General features: G+C 38.5%; 1 protein-coding gene across 1 annotated transcript; it reads left to right on the forward strand.

Moving 5' to 3' along the window:
* The first annotated feature begins 488 nt into the window (after positions 1-488).
* On the forward strand, positions 489-16,241 carry LOC134666563 (proton channel OtopLc-like). Its single transcript, XM_063523761.1, has 14 exons — positions 489-565; positions 2,006-2,106; positions 4,649-4,813; positions 5,380-5,544; positions 9,117-9,231; positions 9,361-9,463; positions 9,747-9,857; positions 10,052-10,506; positions 10,773-10,875; positions 11,739-11,911; positions 12,253-12,367; positions 13,162-13,316; positions 14,065-14,211; positions 16,047-16,241. The coding sequence occupies exons 1-14, from the start codon at positions 497-499 to the stop codon at positions 16,218-16,220; spliced, it is 2,151 nt and encodes a 716-aa protein (XP_063379831.1). The 5' UTR covers positions 489-496; the 3' UTR covers positions 16,221-16,241.
* The last annotated feature ends 5,013 nt before the right edge of the window (positions 16,242-21,254 follow it).

Raw genomic sequence — 21,254 nt, forward strand, 5'->3', positions numbered from 1 at the left:
ACAACTTTTAACAAAGCGAAAAGTTGTTTAACAACCGGAATTTTAAGACGCAATTTTTGTTTTGCATTTTGAAACGTGGTACGGTAACATTATTTGTAAAATAAAGGGGGCAAGTGTTATTTTATATCAATTCAGTTTTTTAAATACAAAATACGGGAGTCTAAAAATATATCACAATATTTAAATATTTTTACGTAAACAGTAATAACACTAATAACAAATACCTAATGTAGCGACTGACTAAACACTTTGTCAATAGTATTTATTTGTGTTCAACCACACAATTTCCGAGGACGAATAGAAATTTCCATAATTTTTCGATATTTTGTCCCATTAGCCGTCCACGTAGTTAGACAATGAGTTTGCTGAAAGTCAAAGACAAACAGTTATGTTCAATACTTGGAGCGGGACAGAATCTCCGCGACTACTGTGTCTGGGAGTTCTGTTTCATATAAAAGTAGTTTCGGAAACCTGCCGAGCCGCGTGACGGGCTGGAATGACCATTCCGCGCCACATTTCACACCTTAACCAGCCGCGAACTGTCTTCCACCGAAGTTATGAACCTGTGAGTGGCTTTTTATATTATTGAAGTTTTAGATTAGAATCTACGATATCTTTGTATTTTTTTATACATGAGTTTATTTATAAATTTAAAAAAAAATGTATTAAACAAAACTGTCATTATGTAGGTATCAACCCGTTACTAAAATTACATGGCAAATATTAAATTTAAATACTTCTAAAGTAAACTAAAATTAAAGCTGTGTTTAAAAAATACTAATTAAATATGTGCTGCGAAAACCTTGCTCATACAGTAGCAGATTGTATATAGGTACTACATTAACATTATTGTTCGTCGATTCACTCTTCCAACAAACGACCAGTGCCTTTTCCGCAGTAAGTATAGCGTAAAAGTCATTTATATACTCTGTTCTCGATTTATAAGTTCTACGTAAGAATTACGACTTTCCAGACGTTTCAATGTTTTATCGGCCCTTAAGCATTATCATCCTTATCATATTGACAAGTTAAAGCATCATAAGTCGCGATGCAAGTATAAAATAGAGGATTAATGACGTGCCTACTTATGTTCAGTCAGCGTGCTTGATACGATATCTCGGTAAACAAAATGGATTAAGTGTGCCAGTGTAGCTCTGAAGCCCGCCGCTACGTCAGCCTGTAGGGCTCGTTAAACTGATTTTTCTCGTAATAACCTAGCCAATGAAAACGTTTTCCTGTGTACACGTTAAAGTTAAAAGGAAAACATAATAGGAAAATAAAATAAAAAACCTTAGCTGAAGGCAATTTGGATGTGCCGTGTCAATTCAATTACGCTCAGCGCTACTGTATATTGCTGAAGATTAGGGCAATCCGGGCAATGAGAAAATATTCCAGGAAAAAATCTACTCGGTTTTTAATTGACAGGTTAGTATATTTAAAAATTGATTGCGTGTTTTGCTCTACTCCATTGACTTCAATTTGAAAATACGCAAAATAAGAGTACGTCTATTAAGATTTAAATATTATCCATACTTGGATTAATATATGATTATTTTGGTTCAGAGAGAAACTAATCTCGGCCACAAATATCGTTCGATATCTTGATATTGAAATTTTAATTGCTAACAATTTTGACAAATCTCGCATGTTACAAGTAACACATTTGTCAAAACAAGTAACATATTTGTCGAACAGATTTGTCAAAATTGTTAGCAATTTGACATTTCATTTTGAATAAAACTTTTATTCTAACATAACATTTTAACTACAGCTGGTCGTAATTTGTGATTTTTGAACGCATCAGATAGAGTTTATGATGTGTCTAAAATTCTTCAAAACTTAAATCATACTACAAGGTACAGTCAGCAGCAAATGTAGTAAGAATTATTAAATAAGTGAATACAACTGTATTAATAATGTGTAATTCATTAGTCAGGTAATTCTGTTGCTGACTGTGCCTGTGTAATGTAAATTACTTCAGTAGGTAATTATGGTATGTGTTTAGATGAGTCTAGGCAGAAGGGGCCCACTAGCCGAGCCCGGAGAGCGTCCCAGCGTCACCGTCACCGACATGGACACCGTACAAGAGGAAAACGACAATGACAGGTAAAATCACCATACACCTTACACACAGCACTTACACCTTACACCTTATTCTTGTTATAGTTTACACCTTATTAAGATTAAATACGTGCCATTTAATTTCTGACTCCGCCATATAAATACCCAACTGCGGCAAAAACGATTAAGTATTAACTCAGTTCAGTTTGTTAAAATTTTAGTCATCTGTGCTAGTTTTTATGTTTTTTATTGTGTGTGTTCCAACATGTGCCTACTACTGTAACTATCTTGATGTGAATGTGGTGTCAATCGGTTTATTTATATATACTACCCGTTATCAAAAAATACAACCCGAGTGTAAAAAAAATTTGGTACCAATACTTCGCTATGATTATATTTGTTTATTGTCTGTTATTTAATTAATATAAATGAATAAAACCAAAAGCATCCTCTTTGACGCGACTGTGAATAAAGGCAGTGTTCATTGTTAGATTCCGGATAGAGGTATTCTTTTTATTTCAAAACGTGGAAATGAAACGTCGAGGTAGGCGACAGTGCAGCGATCGCGCCGCTGGTCGTCATAAATACGCCCGAGATATCAAACCATTTAATTAAAGTTTCTTTTTAAATTGCACCTCTTTGTATTAATCGCGCACTTTTATCTCTTAAGCTTCACGGGTACCTCGTAACTTATGGAAGATATCTATCATTTGAAATCTAACGCAAACATTTCGCATACTTTATATAGACAAGAATAAAATAGGTTCAAATACTTATATTATGATTTGATATTCAAAGTAGAGTGTGGCGAGGGCGAGGCGAGGATAGAAAGCTCAGAAAGACATTTCCGGCGGACAGATGCATATTTTGAAGATTTTGTGCTCAAAGTTATTCCGCTGAAGTACTACCATACTTCAGCATACAGTCCTTTAAATATTGAATTTACAGGATTTTTCTGGTACTTCTGAAGACACTACGAACGTCTTAAAGGTAAAATGCTTGCTTGTTGGCTAGGACCAGAAAATCGCTTAGTTTCAATGTCTAAGCCTTACTGTCTATACGCCAATGGCGAATTACTAATAATGATTAATGATGTCTTCAGTATTATTTTTTCTCGCGTTACTTACTAGTGCACTTTAAACGAATGGATAGAAAACCTTTTATATAAGAGTTCCATTTGCCTTGAAATTCAATCATGATCCTAAAGTGCCTCTGGAGCTCTACCGATCATGTTCAAAATTATTTTGGTGCAAAGTACTTTTTTATGTTTTTGCTCGCCCAGCTCAAAAGTCAGAGGGGATGGCACATATTTTTCAAATTCATAATCAAATACTAAATATTCTTTTTTCAAATAGGCCTTAGCAACCCCTTCAACAAGCACTTTTAAATCGTCTTTATAGAAATATCATCTAGTCGAATATTAGAGCGATTTATTGATTGTTCTTATATTGATGTTAATCTACAAAGTTCTTAGAATAAAATCTAAATGGCAAAAATAGTTGAAATATAAATTTCATAATTAAGTATGATCACATTAATAATGATTTCCAGTCACACTTAATCCCAGGGTGTTTTATTATTAATGCTATAATATAACAAGTTTTAGATAATTATTAAATTTATTAACACACAATTCAGTTACCCATGCATAATATTTAATATTTAGTTGTTTGTGTATTAAATTTCAATTTCGTCTAGCATCGAGCCAAACTTGGAAAATATTTATGACGTTTGATAGATCGCTTTGTTGGTCGCGTCGCGCTGTCTGCTGCGCCCCCGCTCTTTTCACACAATCGCATTCTGCGATTTTGTTTTTTTTTATACAGAGTAAAGCACAAATGTGAAAGCTTTATTTTTTTCTGTTATATATAATATCAAGGTGGGCCTTACCACGATCGTTATTTTTCTAAATATTTAACATACATATTTATTTTTATACGTGAATACTGACTGATTTTCGTGTAAAAAATATTATTAAATTACGCTTTTGTTTTGAAAGGACTTAAGACAAAAGGGGACGACCGCTTTTCCATACAAACGTAGTCTCCGTTTCCCCCTCTGGATATTAAAATTGTGGAAAATATTTTTATGGTATTTGATGTACTACAACTATAGCCTATATCCCTACGTATGTTTTTTTTTAGTTATTATACGATCTTTAACATGTGAACAATGTCATTATGAGAAGCGGTCGTCCAATGTCCTCTTAACGACACTACTTGTGTTCTACGTCGAGGTTAAAAAAAATAGCATGAACTAGAACAAAAGTTTCTTATATCGTAGATATTTACAACTACCGTAGATGTGTTCATTCCAGCTTATGATGGCCTTTTCCGATTTCTGTCAAAAGCTACCATATTCATAAATAGTAGATGTACCGTATTCATAAATATGGATGAAAGGCACTCATGTCTGTCCAGGTAGTTTATTGCATTGCATTCACGTCAATTTTTGAACTAAACCTCGGTCTTCATCATGAGACCAGCGTCTCAGCGAAACAAAGAAAGTAAAGTTTTGTCACGAATAAAAACATTCTATTCTATTCTATTCTAAAATAAAAATGTGTGATGATGATTGTATTGCACAGCGACGAGTCCTCATACTCGGACATCCAGCGGCTGCGCGAGCGCACGCACGCCATGCTCAACCCGGCGTCGGCGACGGAGCCGCTAGTGCAGGCGCACTCGCAGCCCAACAGCCGGAGGATGTCCAGCGACATTGACGCCAAGCTCGCCGCCAACCTCAACACCAGGTACCACCATATTTTTTTATTTATTCTTCTATCTTTCATTAACATCTACTATGAGAATACACCAAAAGTAGGTGTCGATAATGTTTAATCCTAGTTTTCAACTAATACCAAATGTTTTAGTTACCTTCTTATATTCCCAGCTTTAGCGCAGAATAAATAATAGTACTAGGTACAGAAGATTCACTCTTTAACAAAACGCGTCTGTTACGATTAGGACAGATATGACCGCTAGGTGGCGTCAGCGCCACGCGCGACTTATGGCTAACCGCCCAGATTGGAGTGGGACAGATGTACTTGTAGGCTACCTGTTGCAAAGCGACGAAATCATGGAGTGAACCACGCCTGGCTTTAGCAAAGGCTCATAAAATTCGTAAACATTCCACCGTGAAACCAGAAAGTTCTGCTTCGAGAATATCCATACAGACCAAAAGGGAGCAATTTTTCCTGATATTAAGCGACAACCAGAATAAATGTCCAACATCCTTAACTTTCTGAATCAGAAGAGTGTCTTTTTGCATGTTTATGTCTCATCTTATCAATAGGTATAGTAACATGTATGTCTCTAGGCGACCGTCCGCAATCATCGCGGCGTTCCGCCGGCCGTCGCAAGCGCTAGCGCTGTGCGCCGCGACGCAGCGCCGCTTCCTGTCGGAGCTGTCGCCCCAGTCCCGCGCCTCCATGGCCTCCACCACCCACGAGGCGCCGCCTTCAGCTGCTGAGATCATGGGACAGTAAGCATCACACCAACCCGAAGGCCACGAAACGCACGCTTGACGCTGAGGCTCGGAGCGTGCCGTTTCGTTACCGAGACGTATGTCGTTATTAGAGCTAGTGTCATTGTTTAATCAACGCTCTTACATCGCGGTGCTATTGCCCCAACGTTACATCATGACATAGACGACTTCTATATATATATATATATATATATACGTTTCTGCTACTAGGACGCATATACATAACATGAAAAGAAAAGAAATTTCTCCGAAAATTCTCACTCTTTGGATTATTACTATCTTTTGAAGGAATGTTTCTGTGTAGACTTTTAGTAACCTTCTATATTAGTACCGTCCTAATATGGACATTATTACATTCTGTAAAACAACAACTCCGAGACACGAGATAAAACCGAAGGAGGTGGGATGTAAACTGTTTTCGGAAAAACTACACTTCAAAATTGAGTAAATGTTGCTGCGTATTCGGTGTTGTTCAATGGAACTTAGTACGGATCGAACCGAACGAATAATAAAACAATGTTATTAATAATTAGGCCAACTCGTTGAGTAATTCAATAAATAACTAAACTTAACTTAATGAAATAAAAAATATAAAAAATTGATTTGTATCCTATTTAAACCGGTGTAATATATATTTCGCAAGTCCCAAGTTTTGTGTAATTAGTAACAAAATAAAGTGTTACTGTTATTCAAACATATAATTCAGTGAAAAAACTACACGAAGAACCCGAGCAAACACTAATTAAAGTGCGATCATAAATTAAGGCAAGGCACGTGTGGTGGGTGCACGTGGCGGCGCCCGAGCCCGCGTCACCCGCCGACTGACGCTCCGCGACCGCAACCCCTCTCTAGGGCTGCTAACACCTCGAAGTCCTCCAATTAAGTAGTTTCATTTTCGAAACGAAAGCTTTATAAAGCTTTACGAGAATATGCGCTTAAAAGTGTGGAAAACCAAGCCAGTAGCAGGAGAATAAAGAAGACCCCCTTATCCCTCTTTTGGAGTAACAATAAAGTGGTGGTACTGGTGCTCGACGCGGTCCCAGTATGTACCTACATGTCATCTTGAAACTTAAGTCATTCTCAATAGAGGGGAAAGCAGGGTGTCTTCTATTGGGCATTAGCATGTCGAGTACTAGTACCACCACCTTACTAGCATAAGAAAAAGGCAGTAGGTACGAGTATCTCTTACTATGCTCCACCGACAAGCAACTCTTACCAAAGACTATCCTACCTAAGATAACCTGTATTGTTTGTTTATTCGTACTACCTACAAGAAAGTCGATTTAAAAATGGTTGTTAAAGTTATGAGTTTTCTTTAAAATGGACTCGCGTCTACTGGTCTACAGAATACTTGAGCTTCTGGAATACACTATGAGTTGGCTGGACTTAATTACTACCTATAGTTTAAAAAACTGGTTAATAACAAAACCAATGTTTTATTTTACTTTTTAGAACTTCTTACTTCGTAAATGTATTTCACGTTTAATTTAAATGAGAAAGTTCATTAATTCGTTTAGTAAAAAATAATCATCTCGCTTAACGTAGTTACTAATATATTGTAAATATTCGTGGACTCATAAAAAATATTCTAGCTATTAGGTACGTTAATATTAAAGTTCGCATGTCTTCGCCACTTCCAGTCATACTTGTTTATTTTGATCCCGTTATTGTTGGTGTTTTTGTTGTTGTTGTAATTGTGTTGGGTCATTATTGTTTAAAAAGTGAGGAGGTGTACTAGAGAGACAGCCAAGACTGGCCAAGAGCCACTAGCGATACCGCACAATAATAGCTGTGTTTTCTCCAAAAATACACACAATTCTTTTTTTGTCAATGTAAAAACAAATTTGTGCTTCAAGTCTCATTCTTGAAATGGATTAAGTAAGAACCTACAATTTGGTTCTAGGACAATTTGGGGTTAGTTTAATAGTTTATGCATTATTTACTGAAATAGACTATCTTGATAAATATCGTAAGCCGTAAGGTACATCATAGCTGCTGCATTGAAAAAAACACCCTATCACCTGTACTAATGAATGTATTTACACCTATGATGACGAAATAAATTATATTGATTGATTGATTGATTGATAGTGTATTTAGTTAAATTACTTACTACCTACCTACTAATGCTCACCTACTGGAAAAAAAACATTGTTTATTATGACTTGAAAACTGAAATTTCGAAGTCGCCCTTGCATTTTAAAGCCACTTTACTTTAACACACTTGCCGGTATGTTTATATGTTCTCTGGTTTAACCAAAGCAATACAAATATTACAAGCTCCTATACACCTATGTACTATTTCACCCACACAACACAGGCAACACTCCGCCTGGTCCGCCATCCACGACACGTCAACACCATTCAAAAGCCCACCCTTTTGTATTAATAGACAGCGACACAAAGCCTCGGAAACTTTCCAACCAACGAACGTTGTAAAATATGAAAATGAAATTATATACATATAGGTATTCGCGTAATAGTATTTTATACAATCGTGATATAATAGAGAGCTTTTCAGTCGAGTACCGTGTTTAGGCAACGAAGCTTGCTGAGTTGCCTAAGTCAGGTACGAGATTGAAAAGCTTGATTATATCACTATTGTATACAATACTTTTTCTACGAGCCAACAAAAATAATACTTTAAACTAGTAGAATCATACAAACAAACTAAACCAAAAGTATACACCGCTAAGATACGCAAGCAGCCGCGATACCTTCATACTGGTACGCGCCCCCGCCGCCGCCCCGACGCGTTAGTCAACGACATCTTCTCGTAACTCATGAGGCCCTGGTACTTGCTCCGCGCTAAATTAAATTTTTAGACAGTTGTTTTCTCGATTTTGGCCACCGTAGCCTATGGAGACTAACAAGCAACACTAAGTGGTTTTCGTAGTCTATGGATGTTGCTATTTTAAGGGTGTCACATGCGCGTTTCTGACTTATGAACCAATTGTTTCTACTATACAACCTAAAATAAATAATTAATTTGAGCTATGGTTTTGTTTCGTCCTGGTGATCGCGGAAAGCTGTGATTGGTCAATTTCATTATAGTTGACTAAACTGTATCATAATGAATGTTATAGTTGAGTTGGGAGCCCACACATTAAAAATACCCAATTGAAGTTTGGTATAAGAAATCTTAATTCAAGAATTATAGTCGACGAGTAGGAAAAGAATATAATGTCACAGCAATACAATTACTCTACATGTCACTATTTTGTTTTACCCCTAAGCGCAGTGGCCTATAAAATGCGTGCGGGAGAGCGTTAGAAACATTACACGCTTAATTTAGCGGAAAACTGAACCGAACACAATATGATAATGATGTAACACAAACTGAAATGAAGAATGTGTATTAATGAGAAAAATAAGTACGTAGGTTACCGTTAGTGTGAGATTAAGGGCTCGTTTAGACGATGCGAGAACTCGCACGCGAGTTTCATTACATTGCGGGCTTTGATCGATCGGTTGAATTGGGCGTAACCAACAGTCCGCAACGTAACTAAAATCGCATGCGAGTTCGCGCGCCGTCTAAATCAGCCCTAATGCACTTTTCTGGTTTACAGCGAGGCTTTGAGTAAAGCCCTGTCCGCACTCTACGCTAAACTGCTGGTGGTGCTGGGCCTCGCATTCCCGATCACTGAAGTCATCGCCAACGGAGTTCCTGACGCATATTATCAGGTAGAATTCACACGACTATCTTGATAAATGAAATAAAAAACTTTCGCTAACATCAATAATACCCACCCACCTAACGTAGGTGTAGTTACCTATCTGTTTATACCTACATATAATCTTATCTTTTTACAGGGATTCTATTTATATTTGTATCTAGTCTCAGTTATTTTCATCGTTTTTCAATACGCGAACCTGATGCGTCAGAAGGCAGTTAATACAATTATTCATGACTATGGTAAGTGTGCATAGAGTTCGCATAATATTGAGAGCTTTGCTGTTATTTAGGAGAAAAGAAAATAAACGCTTTGGTAATTATCCGCTTTAGTTAAACAAAATGCGACATTAAAATCACATCTTGTTTGCATAATTACAGCCGCAATGAATATTACCTTCTTTAGTTTGCATTCTACTAGCGTTCTCGGCGTTTCTATTCGCATAAATGTTTTACAAAAAATAACTACACATGTTCTTTAATGACTGTATAGATAGATCTAATTAACTTATAGGTACATTTCCAGAAGAAACTGAGGATAAAGACAAAAATGCAAAACCGGGGACGAGTGAAAAACCCAAGCACAAAGAAACTATATCGCGCTACGGCAGTTTTTACTTGAGGCTTGGTGCCATTGGTAAATAAAATAAATTATAATATATATAAAAAATCAATTGTGTTACACTTCTAAGACCAATAGATATAGTTCTGTTTTTGAAATAGGAACCAGCCTTATATAATGAAAACTAAAATTAGGTTCTGATATTTTTATAAGGGATTATATATAAAGGCTTTAAGATTAAGCGGGTTAAATATAATTGTATTCCACAGCATTCGGCATCGGTTCCATGGTGTATAGCGGTTTAGAGTTCGGAGAATATTTTGAAATGACTGACGATTGCCGAACTGTGCTATCTGCCTTCACACCAGCTCTCCGTATGGCGCTAACTCTGCTGCAAATGCAGTTTATCTTTCTCACAAGTAAAGAGATTTCGGAAGAATCCGGAGCTTACAAAATGATACAACGATTTGGATTTATGCACATGATAGCAACTAATCTGTGCGAGTGGTTGTACGTACTAGTGGAAGAGACAAAGCACGAGATACATCACCTAGAGCATGCAATGGTTGCGCGTGGAAATGGAACGCACGGTAACGGGACTCTACCCTGTCGAAGAGCTAATATTATGGGAGCGTTGCTACAGAATGCATCACCGTTCCTGTTTCCTTGCACGATCGAATATTCGCTGATCGTGGCAGTAATTCTTTACGAAATGTGGAAGGAGGTAAACGGATTAGTTTGATTTTGACGGATTATGAGAATTAACTATCACGGTGTAGTATGAATACTTATACTCTGGGGTACAGCTCGATAGCCAAAGGCTTTTAAATATTTTATTAAGACTATTAAGGACCTACTTCTTCACGTTTCCACTGCTCAATATTTTTTGGACTACGGCAAAGCGAAAAAGAAATACTTATTATCATTTATGTATATTATACTTTAGTATAATTATTTGTTGTTAAAGTTTCAAATCAAACTCTGTTTCAGGTTAAATGTACCCCCGAAGATTTTGAGAAGAAATTTCATATAAATACAAAAAATAAATCAAGGAACAATTCTGTGACCCCTGAGAAAATTCTACAGCAGTTTGGTATAAACACAAATAAATTAATAACTTATAAGTAATTCTATATTTACTTAAGCTTAATACTCGTCGGTCTATTTTTGTTTAATCCTGTCAATCGTTGTAATATAGTCGACGACCGGTCTGGCCTAGTGGATAGTGACCCTGCCTGCGAAGCCGATGGTCCTGGGTTCGAATCCCAGTAAGGGCATTTATTTGTATGATGATACAGATATCTGTTCCTGAGTCATGGGTGTTTTCTATGTATTTAAGTATTTGTATATTATATTTATCGTTGTCTGAGTACCCACAACACAAGCCTTCTTGAGCTTACTGTGGGACTTAGTCAATCTGTGTAAGAATGTCCTGTAATTTTATTTTATTTATATATTTATTTATTTATTATAGTGGTAATTACCGAACACTACAATGCTATTAAGGTACTAGGCCTATATACTAACTACTTAAGTAAGCACAGATACTCAATAACTTTAACCAAATCCAGGACTACTCTAATTACAATGTTACTACTTTCATTATAATTATTTAAAGGGGCCCACAGAAAGTTTGCCGGACGATATATCAGCCTCACAGTGCTTCGAAAATGTCAGTTTTTGCGTTTAACTGACAGGCTGATACCGTCCGACAAACGGGTAATCTGTGAGCCCCTTTAGGCTTGACTTCCTACTGTCAATTGATGCAAATTTGTGAGTAGAGTTAGACCAAGAAAAGTCTGCAGAGATTTTGATAGTCCACACAGTGCAAGTGTTATTTTAAACGTCATTTGTCTATGAAATTATGACGTATAAATCACTTTGCACAGCGTGGGATATCAAAATCGCTGCAAACTTTTTTTGGTCTTACTCTAATTATGTTTTATCGTTTTGCAGCTGGTATGCTCGGCGTAGGCTCGCCGTACGGCAGCCGGGCCGCACTACACCACTTCTCTGTGGACTGCTCTCACGCACATCGCGGTCTCTTCTCAGGGATTTTAGTGATCGTGCTCACAATCATATCCCTTATTATGTTCTTCGTTCTTACTAATAATCCGGCTACGATCAACGTAATTATGACACATTTACTATTAGTAGACTAACGGCTCGATTCGGGAAATGAATTAGATCTCTACTAGAACTCAACAAGTTACGATATGAATAATTTAAAGATATTTGTAAGATAGATATGTCAAATTTGACGTTTCCGCGATTCTGGAGGTCCTCTTGAACGATTTCGACAAGTTATGACTTAGATATCCTAGTCACATCTAGTCGATATCTAATGTAAATCTAGTTGATCTCTATATCGTCTCTAGATCTTGTGATTATCTCGTTTCCCGAATACGCGTGTAAGCTTAATTATTTTATAAAAACTGTATTACAATATGTCGTAAATTTGATTTTTCAGGATGCAATATTTCAAGTGAATATATGCGAGTTAATCCTATATACTGTGACTATAGCGGCGTGCCTTGCAGCAATAAAACAAATGAGAGTGCTTCCTTACAAACGAAAATCTCGAGGTAGTATATAACGCTTTTATTATGTTTTAGCTAGTATAGCATTTTATAGCTACTATTAAAACTTTATAGAGTTTATAGTTTTCGCATTAATGCCGTATGTGGTTTCATAGTGGATTTATATAAAATTCCAGTATTCAGATTTAGCGTCATAGACGAAATTTTCACAAAATTAATGTGTAGCTTTACAAGGATAAAGGATGACTCACGCTAGACCGGGCCGGGGCCGGGGCGGAGGTTCCGACGCTTCGTTTTCTATGAAAAGCACCACCTGATCACCGATCAGCCGTCTTAGAAAATGACATGTCGGAAACTCCGGCCCGGTCCCGGCCCGGTCTAGCGTGAGTCATCCTTAAACGTTACCGTCCTGAAATAAGTTGTATACTTATGTACAGTCTGTACCTTTAGGTATTTAAATAAAAGTAGATACCTACCCTCAAATGGCTCGTTAAGCCAGTTGAATGTGGATGAGAACATTACATGTTCAAATAATCTAGGTTAAAGTCAGGTCGTTCATTGACAGATCCAGACGGTTTTGTATTTGGGTGGTTAACCAATAAATGTCAGAACTACCTGAAAATGTACAAATTGTTTGTTTACTTTTATTTAAATACCTAAAGATTCCCTTCCCTTATTCATAAACGTTTACTAAAGTTGGCAAGCCGATAATAATCGTTTGTCCCTTTCCGACGTATTTGTATGATGGAAAGGGACAATTATTATTATCGGCTTGTCAACTTTAGTAAACGTTTATGAATAAGGGGGTTAGAGTATAGGAATGTACTTATTATTTGTAGCCGTACTGCAACTGGACACGTCGCTGTTGATCCTGGCGCAGTCGGGCATGTTCGTGTACTGCATGTTCAGTTTAATCGGGTGCCACCACACGCTGGCCAACAGCAACAGCGCCGGCCTCACTGGATTCTTCTCCGAGTTCTTGTCGCTTAATCAGGTACGAACATTATCAATGAAACATTTAAAAAAATAATTAAGGGTCGACGCCACGACACGACAGCTTATAATCTTTTGAAACCGTCCAACAAAATATTAACTGCACTCTCTGGGTATAACCTTGCTAAGAATCATCGCGCATCAAACAATATTAATTATCACAAATCCTTTGCACAAAACCCACAAAGTCCACAACTAATTAACACCCGAACAACAATATATGTATGTATTTAACGGCCCCTGAAAGCATATTATATACCGCGACCGAGCGTGAAGCGTATAATAGTCTACATCGCGTTTTTGTTTTATTTTTTAAGTGGGCCTTGCTTTGCCATCTGAGTGCAGCTTCAGCTACCTAATTTCAAGCCCCATGGAGGATATTCCTTATTAATAATTGAAAACCTTAAAATAGCTGGTTTCTTAGGAATTAAAAATATAAACCAAATGCGACATATCGACGCTTAAGAATCAATACTGTCTAAGTAACAAATAATTGAAAATTTAGACAATTATGGCATGCTATTCGTTATTTTTTTCTGGACCTAACTGCATTAAAAGGTAAAAAAACGTCAAAAACATAACAGTATTGATTCTTAAGCGTCGATATAATAAATTTATTAGTCAGATACTTAGATAGAAAATGTGCCCCAAATTAAGTACCCCCGCTATACTAATGGTATAGAAAAGTGCCTAAGCCTAAAACCTAAGCCTAATTACCTATTAAACTACAATAGTTACAACAATTCCAGACCATACTGCAGTCCCTGTTCATAATCGACGCGTGGTGGCGGCGGAGCAGCACGTCGGAGCAGCGCCGGGACAAGCCCGGCCGGCAGCTGGTCACCTTCCTGCTGGTGGCCAACATGGCCATGTGGGCCATCAACACACTCGAAAAGGTACTATTAAACTACAACAGTTACAACAATTCCAGACCATACTGCAGTCCCTGTTCATAATCGACGCGTGGTGGCGGCGGAGCAGCACGTCGGAGCAGCGCCGGGACAAGCCGGGCCGGCAGCTGGTCACCTTCCTGCTGGTGGCCAACATGGCCATGTGGGCCATCAACACACTCGAAAAGGTACTATTAAACTACAACAGTTACAACAATCACAGACCATTCTGCAGTCCCTGTTCATAATCAACGCGTGGTGGCGGCGGAGCAGCACGTCGGAGCAGCGCCGGGACAAGCCCGGCCGGCAGCTGGTCACCTTCCTGCTGGTGGCCAACATGGCCATGTGGGCCATCAACACACTCGAAAAGGTACTATTAAACTACAACAGTTACAACAATTCCAGACCATACTGCAGTCCCTGTTCATAATCAACGCGTGGTGGCGGCGGAGCAGCACGTCGGAGCAGCGCCGGGACAAGCCCGGCCGGCAGCTGCTCACCTTCCTGCTCACCCGACGACCACTCCACCACCACCACCACCACTCTGGCCTAGTGGGTAGTGACCCTGCCTATGAAGCCGATGGTCCCGGGTTCGAATCCTGGTAAGGGCATTTATTTGTATGATGGATGATACAGATATTTGTTCCCGAGTCATGGTTGTTTTCTATGTATTTAAGTATTTATATATTATATATATCGTTGTCTGAGTACCCACAACACAAGCCTTCTTGAGCTTACCGTGGGGCTTAGTCAATTTGTGTAAAAAATGTCCTATAATATTTATTTATTTATTTATTTATTTTATTCCTGCTGGTGGCCAACATGGCCATGTGGGCCATCAACACACTCGAAAAGGTACTATTAAACTACAACAGTTACAACAATCACAGACCATTCTGCAGTCCCTGTTCATAATCGACGCGTGGTGGCGGCGGAGCAGCACGTCTGAGTTGGTCACCTTTCTGCTGGTGGCCAACATGGCCATGTGGGCCATCAACACACTCGAAAAGGTACTATTCGATCTCTTACGTTATAGACCGACTGCTTAAATGAGTCCTCGCCTGCGCGGTACGGGGGCGACGGGGTGGGACGACTAAGGGTGGCGGGGCAGGTGCGGGCTCACTCCGCAATTTCGTTGCTTTGCTACAGGTAGGTAAAAGTACATCCGTTCCACCCCAATTTTGGGGAAAGCCATAAGCCGCGCTTGGAGCTGTCGCCACCTAGCGGCCATATCTGTGCCGATCGTAACAGACGCGTTTCGAGAGTGAGTCTTCTGTACCTAGTACTATTATTTATTCTGTGCGGTCAGTCTTTAAATAAAGAGACTAAATAAAACACTGACTTAATTTATTTCACGATTTTTAAATTGCACAACGGGAGATAATTACGTACCTATTTAAGTTTTAAGATTTACCTCCAACGTTTCGAGGACGGCGTTGTCTCTGTGGTCTTGGAGAAAAACTTAAATATGCGATTAAGTCCCGTTGTGCAACTTAATTGTGACTAAATAATGTATTAAATTTTCTTGAACTGCTTCATTCTACCCATAGACCTGTACACTGTAGACATTGTAAAATTAAATTCAATAATATGTATTCAAAACGCGAAAGTTTAAAATATTATAAATTCAATAACTTTCAATTCATAGTTGGCATGTGCAATTAAAAACGGCTAGACTAGGTACAGTCGACGTCAAAGATATGTTTACACTTTTGCACCTTATCCTTTGTAATAAGGCATAAGGCGAAAAATATAAACATATCTTTGACGTCGACTGTACCTACACATCAATATGATACCCATTTAAATTTAAACATCTAATACACATTTTTTGCTTATAGAATCGCGCCGAATTCCGACCCGCTCATTTGGATTTCTACGGGCCATGGGCCTGGACCATCATCACGCATGTATCCATGCCGCTGGCGATCTTCTACCGGTTCCACTCGACAATATGCCTCTTCGAAATTTGGAAAAATAGTTTTAAGAGTAAACCCCTGTATCTGAACGTATAGCGTATATAACGTCAGAATTGTAATAGAGGTACTGTCCAGGAAGGTGCAAAATTGCATGGACACATTGTAAACGAATTCATTCATAAATTGGCCATGGAATATTGGGGCTTGATTTACTTATTGAAAATAATGATCTTACAATAATAGTATTTTAATTTATTAATATTTTAATCTAGTTTATATTTTGTAAACCTAGTCCTAGTTATCGATATTTATAAAAAAGTGTAATGTCGAACAACGAAAATACATACAAAAGTATTTAGTAGCAATCAGTGAGTAAAGCTGTAATTCTATCACTTAGACACGAAAAATGCGGATAAATGTAACAAAAAACTGGAATTTGTCTTGCATATAATAAAATTTACTTTCAAAACGTTATCAGTGTTTAATTTGGATCTACGTAAAGTTCATTTTTCACAGATCGTTGCATTTATATAGGTACTTTAATTAGTTTTTTCAACCAACTTCTAAATTCTAAAGGAGGAGTTACGACTTCTTCTGAACTTTGACTTCGACTGTACCTCTACCTTCCTACTCGGTAGACGTTATTCGGTTAACATTTTTATATTTTTTACGTCTGAACTACATAATTACTCAACCGACTTCAAAATATTTTTTTTTATAGTTAAATATGTACTCGTGTTCGGACAAAATCTGTTTTTATTACAAGCTTTTTACTTTCACCTGACCCTTGTCTGTCTGTCTGTCTGTAATCAAATCTTGCAAGTTAAATATGATCCACTTCCTGGTTTCCGATTGAGCTGAAATTTTGCATGCATGTATAAATCGGATGACAATGCAATATTATGGTATCATCCACCTGATCTGATGATGGAGACAGGAGGTGGCCATAGGAACTCTGTGATGAAACAACGCAACCTAATTGTGGAACTCCTAGGGAAACATCATGCGACAATCTTACGCGAAACAATTAATTCGCATAACGTCGTGTCTAAGAATTGTAGGTTGTGTTTGGCTTGGCCACAACAATGCGCAATGACAGAGAAAGATGCCCGCAATTTGCGAACTTCGATTTTCTCTGGGATGCGGATATTTTGACGGTCAGATCCGCGGGTGCGGCTGCGGATTTGAATATGATGATTTTAATACGTTATGTATATAACTTTATAAGTCACAAATGAACGAAAAATAATCGTAATTTTTAGTCATTCTTATTTACGAGAGAAACAGTATTCATGAGTAGGTATTCTTATAAAATATATTGCACTAAGCTTTTTCTCGGTCTTTCTTATCTAATTTAAAATACGCCCATGTCGCAATTTGCGTCGGTAATGGATTTAACTAAAATACGCCCACGTGGCGCTTGCGTCAGTAATGACATTGTATTTTTATTCCATTGTACTTTAATATAGGTAAGTATTAACTTTATAAATAAAAACTAGAAATTAACTCTTGACATTCGTTTTCAGATAACTATTTAATATCGCGTAGAAACTACTAAAACTACTTATTCAGCCAATTGTACTTATTCGTAGCTATTCGATGTTAAATCGGTGCCACAAAAAAAAACGTTAATTTTATTCTTCTATTACAACAATGTCAACATCAACAACATGCGGTGATGAGTGAGGATTCACATTTGACATCCGCAATAAACTCCGCGTCGTTTCTTGCGGAGGCGGATGCGGATGCGGATTCTCAAAATGATGACAGACAGTATCCAGTCTCGGAGTAATTAACAATGGAGACGCCATGTCTAAAATTTTCGGTACAAAATAGTCTGCCGTTTTTTGCGGGGGAGGGGCACATCAAATGTATAGGTACTGTTAAAATATATAATCTCCCTAAACCATCCATATTAGTACATGTTAGCTACTTAAACTCACTCCTATTTGTCTATGCTCAGAACCTATATATAAGTCTATGGTCTTTGACACCTTTCCTTCTTTTTTTTCCTTCCCGTCATGGCCTCCGTCAAGATATCTATGTATCGCTCTGTCCAAATAACCTGATTAAAATGTAGTTAGTGTTTCGTAATTTAATTAATTGTGTTCGTCTGTGCCGTACAATGTAAAAATCTTTCTTCGACTCTTTTTAATAAAAGAAATAGAAGAAGCTCCGAGGTTTCATTTGTGGTGAGCGGTCCACGCGCCTTTCCTGCAACTTCTACAAAGCTCCTACGTAAGTTGCTAGATCTGCCGGCCCATCCAGGGTCTGCAGGTCTCTCAGGTTATGGGCCCAGCGTAAATCGTCGAGAACAAGAAGACGACGATTCGCCACGGCGCATGGTAACATAACCTCACCTAACCTATAGTCAACATGGCGGCGGCTACCACAAGCGAGAATGAGCGATTGCCTCACGCTACGTTCTCGTTCGAGAAACTGGACGGAGTGAATAATTACTTGAATTGGAAATTTTGCATGCGGCACGCATTGATCATGGAAGGTTTGTGGCCTGCGGTAGAAGGCACCGAGGCAGACACAACAAAGGATCAGCGCGCCCTGGCACGAATTTGTCTTTCGGTAAGACCACACTGTATACAGCACTTGAGGGCAGCAGATACAGCTAAGAAAGCATGGTCTAACCTGCAACAGATATTCGAAGACAAAGGCCTCTACAGAAGGGTCGTGCTGCTGAGGCAGTTACACCGAGCAAGCTACACGGATTATGGCTCAATGCAACTATATATTGAGGCCGTGACCACGTTCGTCCAAAAGTTAGATGACATCGGTCGCAAGATAGAAGATGCTGAAGTTGCCGAGCTACTTCTCTCCGGGCTGCCACAGGAGTATGACGTTCTGGTATCCAGTCTAGAAGCTGCAAACTTGTCAAGCACCTTAACAAGCGAGATGGTTCGAGCCCGGCTACTACAGGAGGAGTTTAGACGCACCACTAATGACAGCGACAAGGCGAATGCAGCATTATTCAGTAAAACTGGTACAAAGAAAATAATCTGCAGCTACTGTAAGAAGCCAAATCACCATAAGTCAAAGTGTTTCAAGCTAAAGAGAGACAAGAAAAACGGTGATAGTGTTCAACATGGTTTATCAGTGTTCGCTCTTGCCGCGCAAAGCTCTGATGACTGGATTGTGGACTCTGGGTGCACCAACTCAATGTAACAAGAATGCCTCAACATGTGTGCAGAGTCACCACAACCCTACAAGCGAGGAGTCCACTTCTTGTGCTGCCGTGGATGCCACGAGGGAGCATAAATGTGCTCACACAACCTCTGATGTGCCTGCGCACATTTGGCATAAACGGCTGTCACATTTGAGCAAAGCAGAAACTTCAGTGTCGGAGCCCTGCACTGGTGATGAGGCCACCGAGGAGCAGGTCGAGCCCCTGAATGCAGAGCCAGCTTCATCTAGCGATGGCGGGGAGCAGCATGTGGCAGTGGTGCCACCAGAGCGCAGTGCTGAGGATCCAGAGTGGGCCATGAGCCCGCCTGACCACCAGTACCAGTCGTGCAGCGATGGTGAGGAGTCCGAGGAGCAGTTGCCAGCATCTGAGCACGACGTCATCGCTCAGCCTAGCACGGGACGTCCCATCAGAAGTACACGGGGTGTCATGCCCGAAAGGTATGGTGATTACGATCTATCCCTTACGGCTCATGTTGAGCCCGAGCCCCTTTTCTATTATGAAGCAATGGCATCTGATAACTGTGATAATTGGAAAGCTGCAATGCAGAAAGAATATAATGCTCTCATTAACAACAATGTTTGGCGGCTAGTAGACCGACCAAAACATACAAATATTGTAAAATGTAAATGGGTATACAAGGTCAAAAGTGAAGCTTCGGGAAAAGATAAATATAAAGCTCGGTTAGTTGCTCGTGGTTTTTCTCAAAGAAAAGGCGAAGACTACAATGATGTTTTTGCTCCTGTCGTAAGACATTCTACCATGAGAATTTTATTCTCATTGGCGAATGATCTTGGCATGGACATAAAGCACATTGACGTGGCTAATGCGTTTTTAAATAGTAAACTGGACGAGACAATTTATATGGAGCAACCCGAAGGTTTCATTTCTGACCCAAATAAGGTTTGTTTATTAAATAAAAGCCTGTATGGGTTGAAACAAGCTAGTCGAATGTGGAACTTATGTGTAAATAAATTATTAGTTAATAATGGCTATGTGCAAAGCCACTGTGAGCCGTGTGTGTATGTAAAAAGGTCCAATAATAAGCTATCGATAATAGCATTATATGTAGATGATTTTTATGTGTTTACACAGGACCATGAATGTGCAACTTCATTACTTAACTTATTGCAAAAGGAATACAATGTAAAAGATCTTGGAGATCTCAATAATTGTTTAGGTATAAGTGTTGTTCGTGACAGAGCGAAAGGCATTTTAAAATTGAATCAAACAGAATATATTAAACAATTATTAATACGTTTTGGTATGGAAAAATGTAAGCCTGTAAGTACACCCATGATGTTGAATTGTAAATTAGATAAAAGTGAATCGACTACTACAACTCTGCTTGATAATGAAGTGTTTCGTTATAGAGAGTTGTTAGGCAGTTTAATGTATCTCTCGGTATGTACTCGACCTGATATAGCCTTTGCTTGCAGTCAGTTAAGTCAATTTAACCATGCTTTTGATAAGAGTCACTGGTTAGCAGCCAAGCGCGTCCTTAGATATTTAGCAGGTACTTTAAATCATTCACTATATTTTTATAGGAGTAATGACTTAAAAATTAATGCATATGCAGACGCAGACTATGGAAACAATCTGGTGGACCGTAAGTCCTATAGTGGTTTTATTGTGAAACTGGGTGCTTCTACTGTAGGTTGGGAATCTAGGAAACAAAAATGTGTAGCTCTTTCATCTACTGAAGCAGAATACCTATCAATTGGGGATGTATGTAAAGAATTATGTTTTATTAAAAATTTAATTTCTGAGCTTACAAATAAAAATATTGATATTGTAATTTATAATGATAATCAAAGTGCACATAAGCTCCTAGAGTCTAAGGAATATTGTCATAAGAGAAGTAAGCACATTGATATTAGATACCATTTTGTAAAGGATTTAATCCGAGATAATTTTGCTCATGTCAAGTACTT

Source organism: Cydia fagiglandana, chromosome 8 (genome assembly GCF_963556715.1).
Source record: "Cydia fagiglandana chromosome 8, ilCydFagi1.1, whole genome shotgun sequence".
In the NCBI taxonomy this organism is placed as follows: Eukaryota; Metazoa; Arthropoda; class Insecta; order Lepidoptera; family Tortricidae; genus Cydia; species Cydia fagiglandana.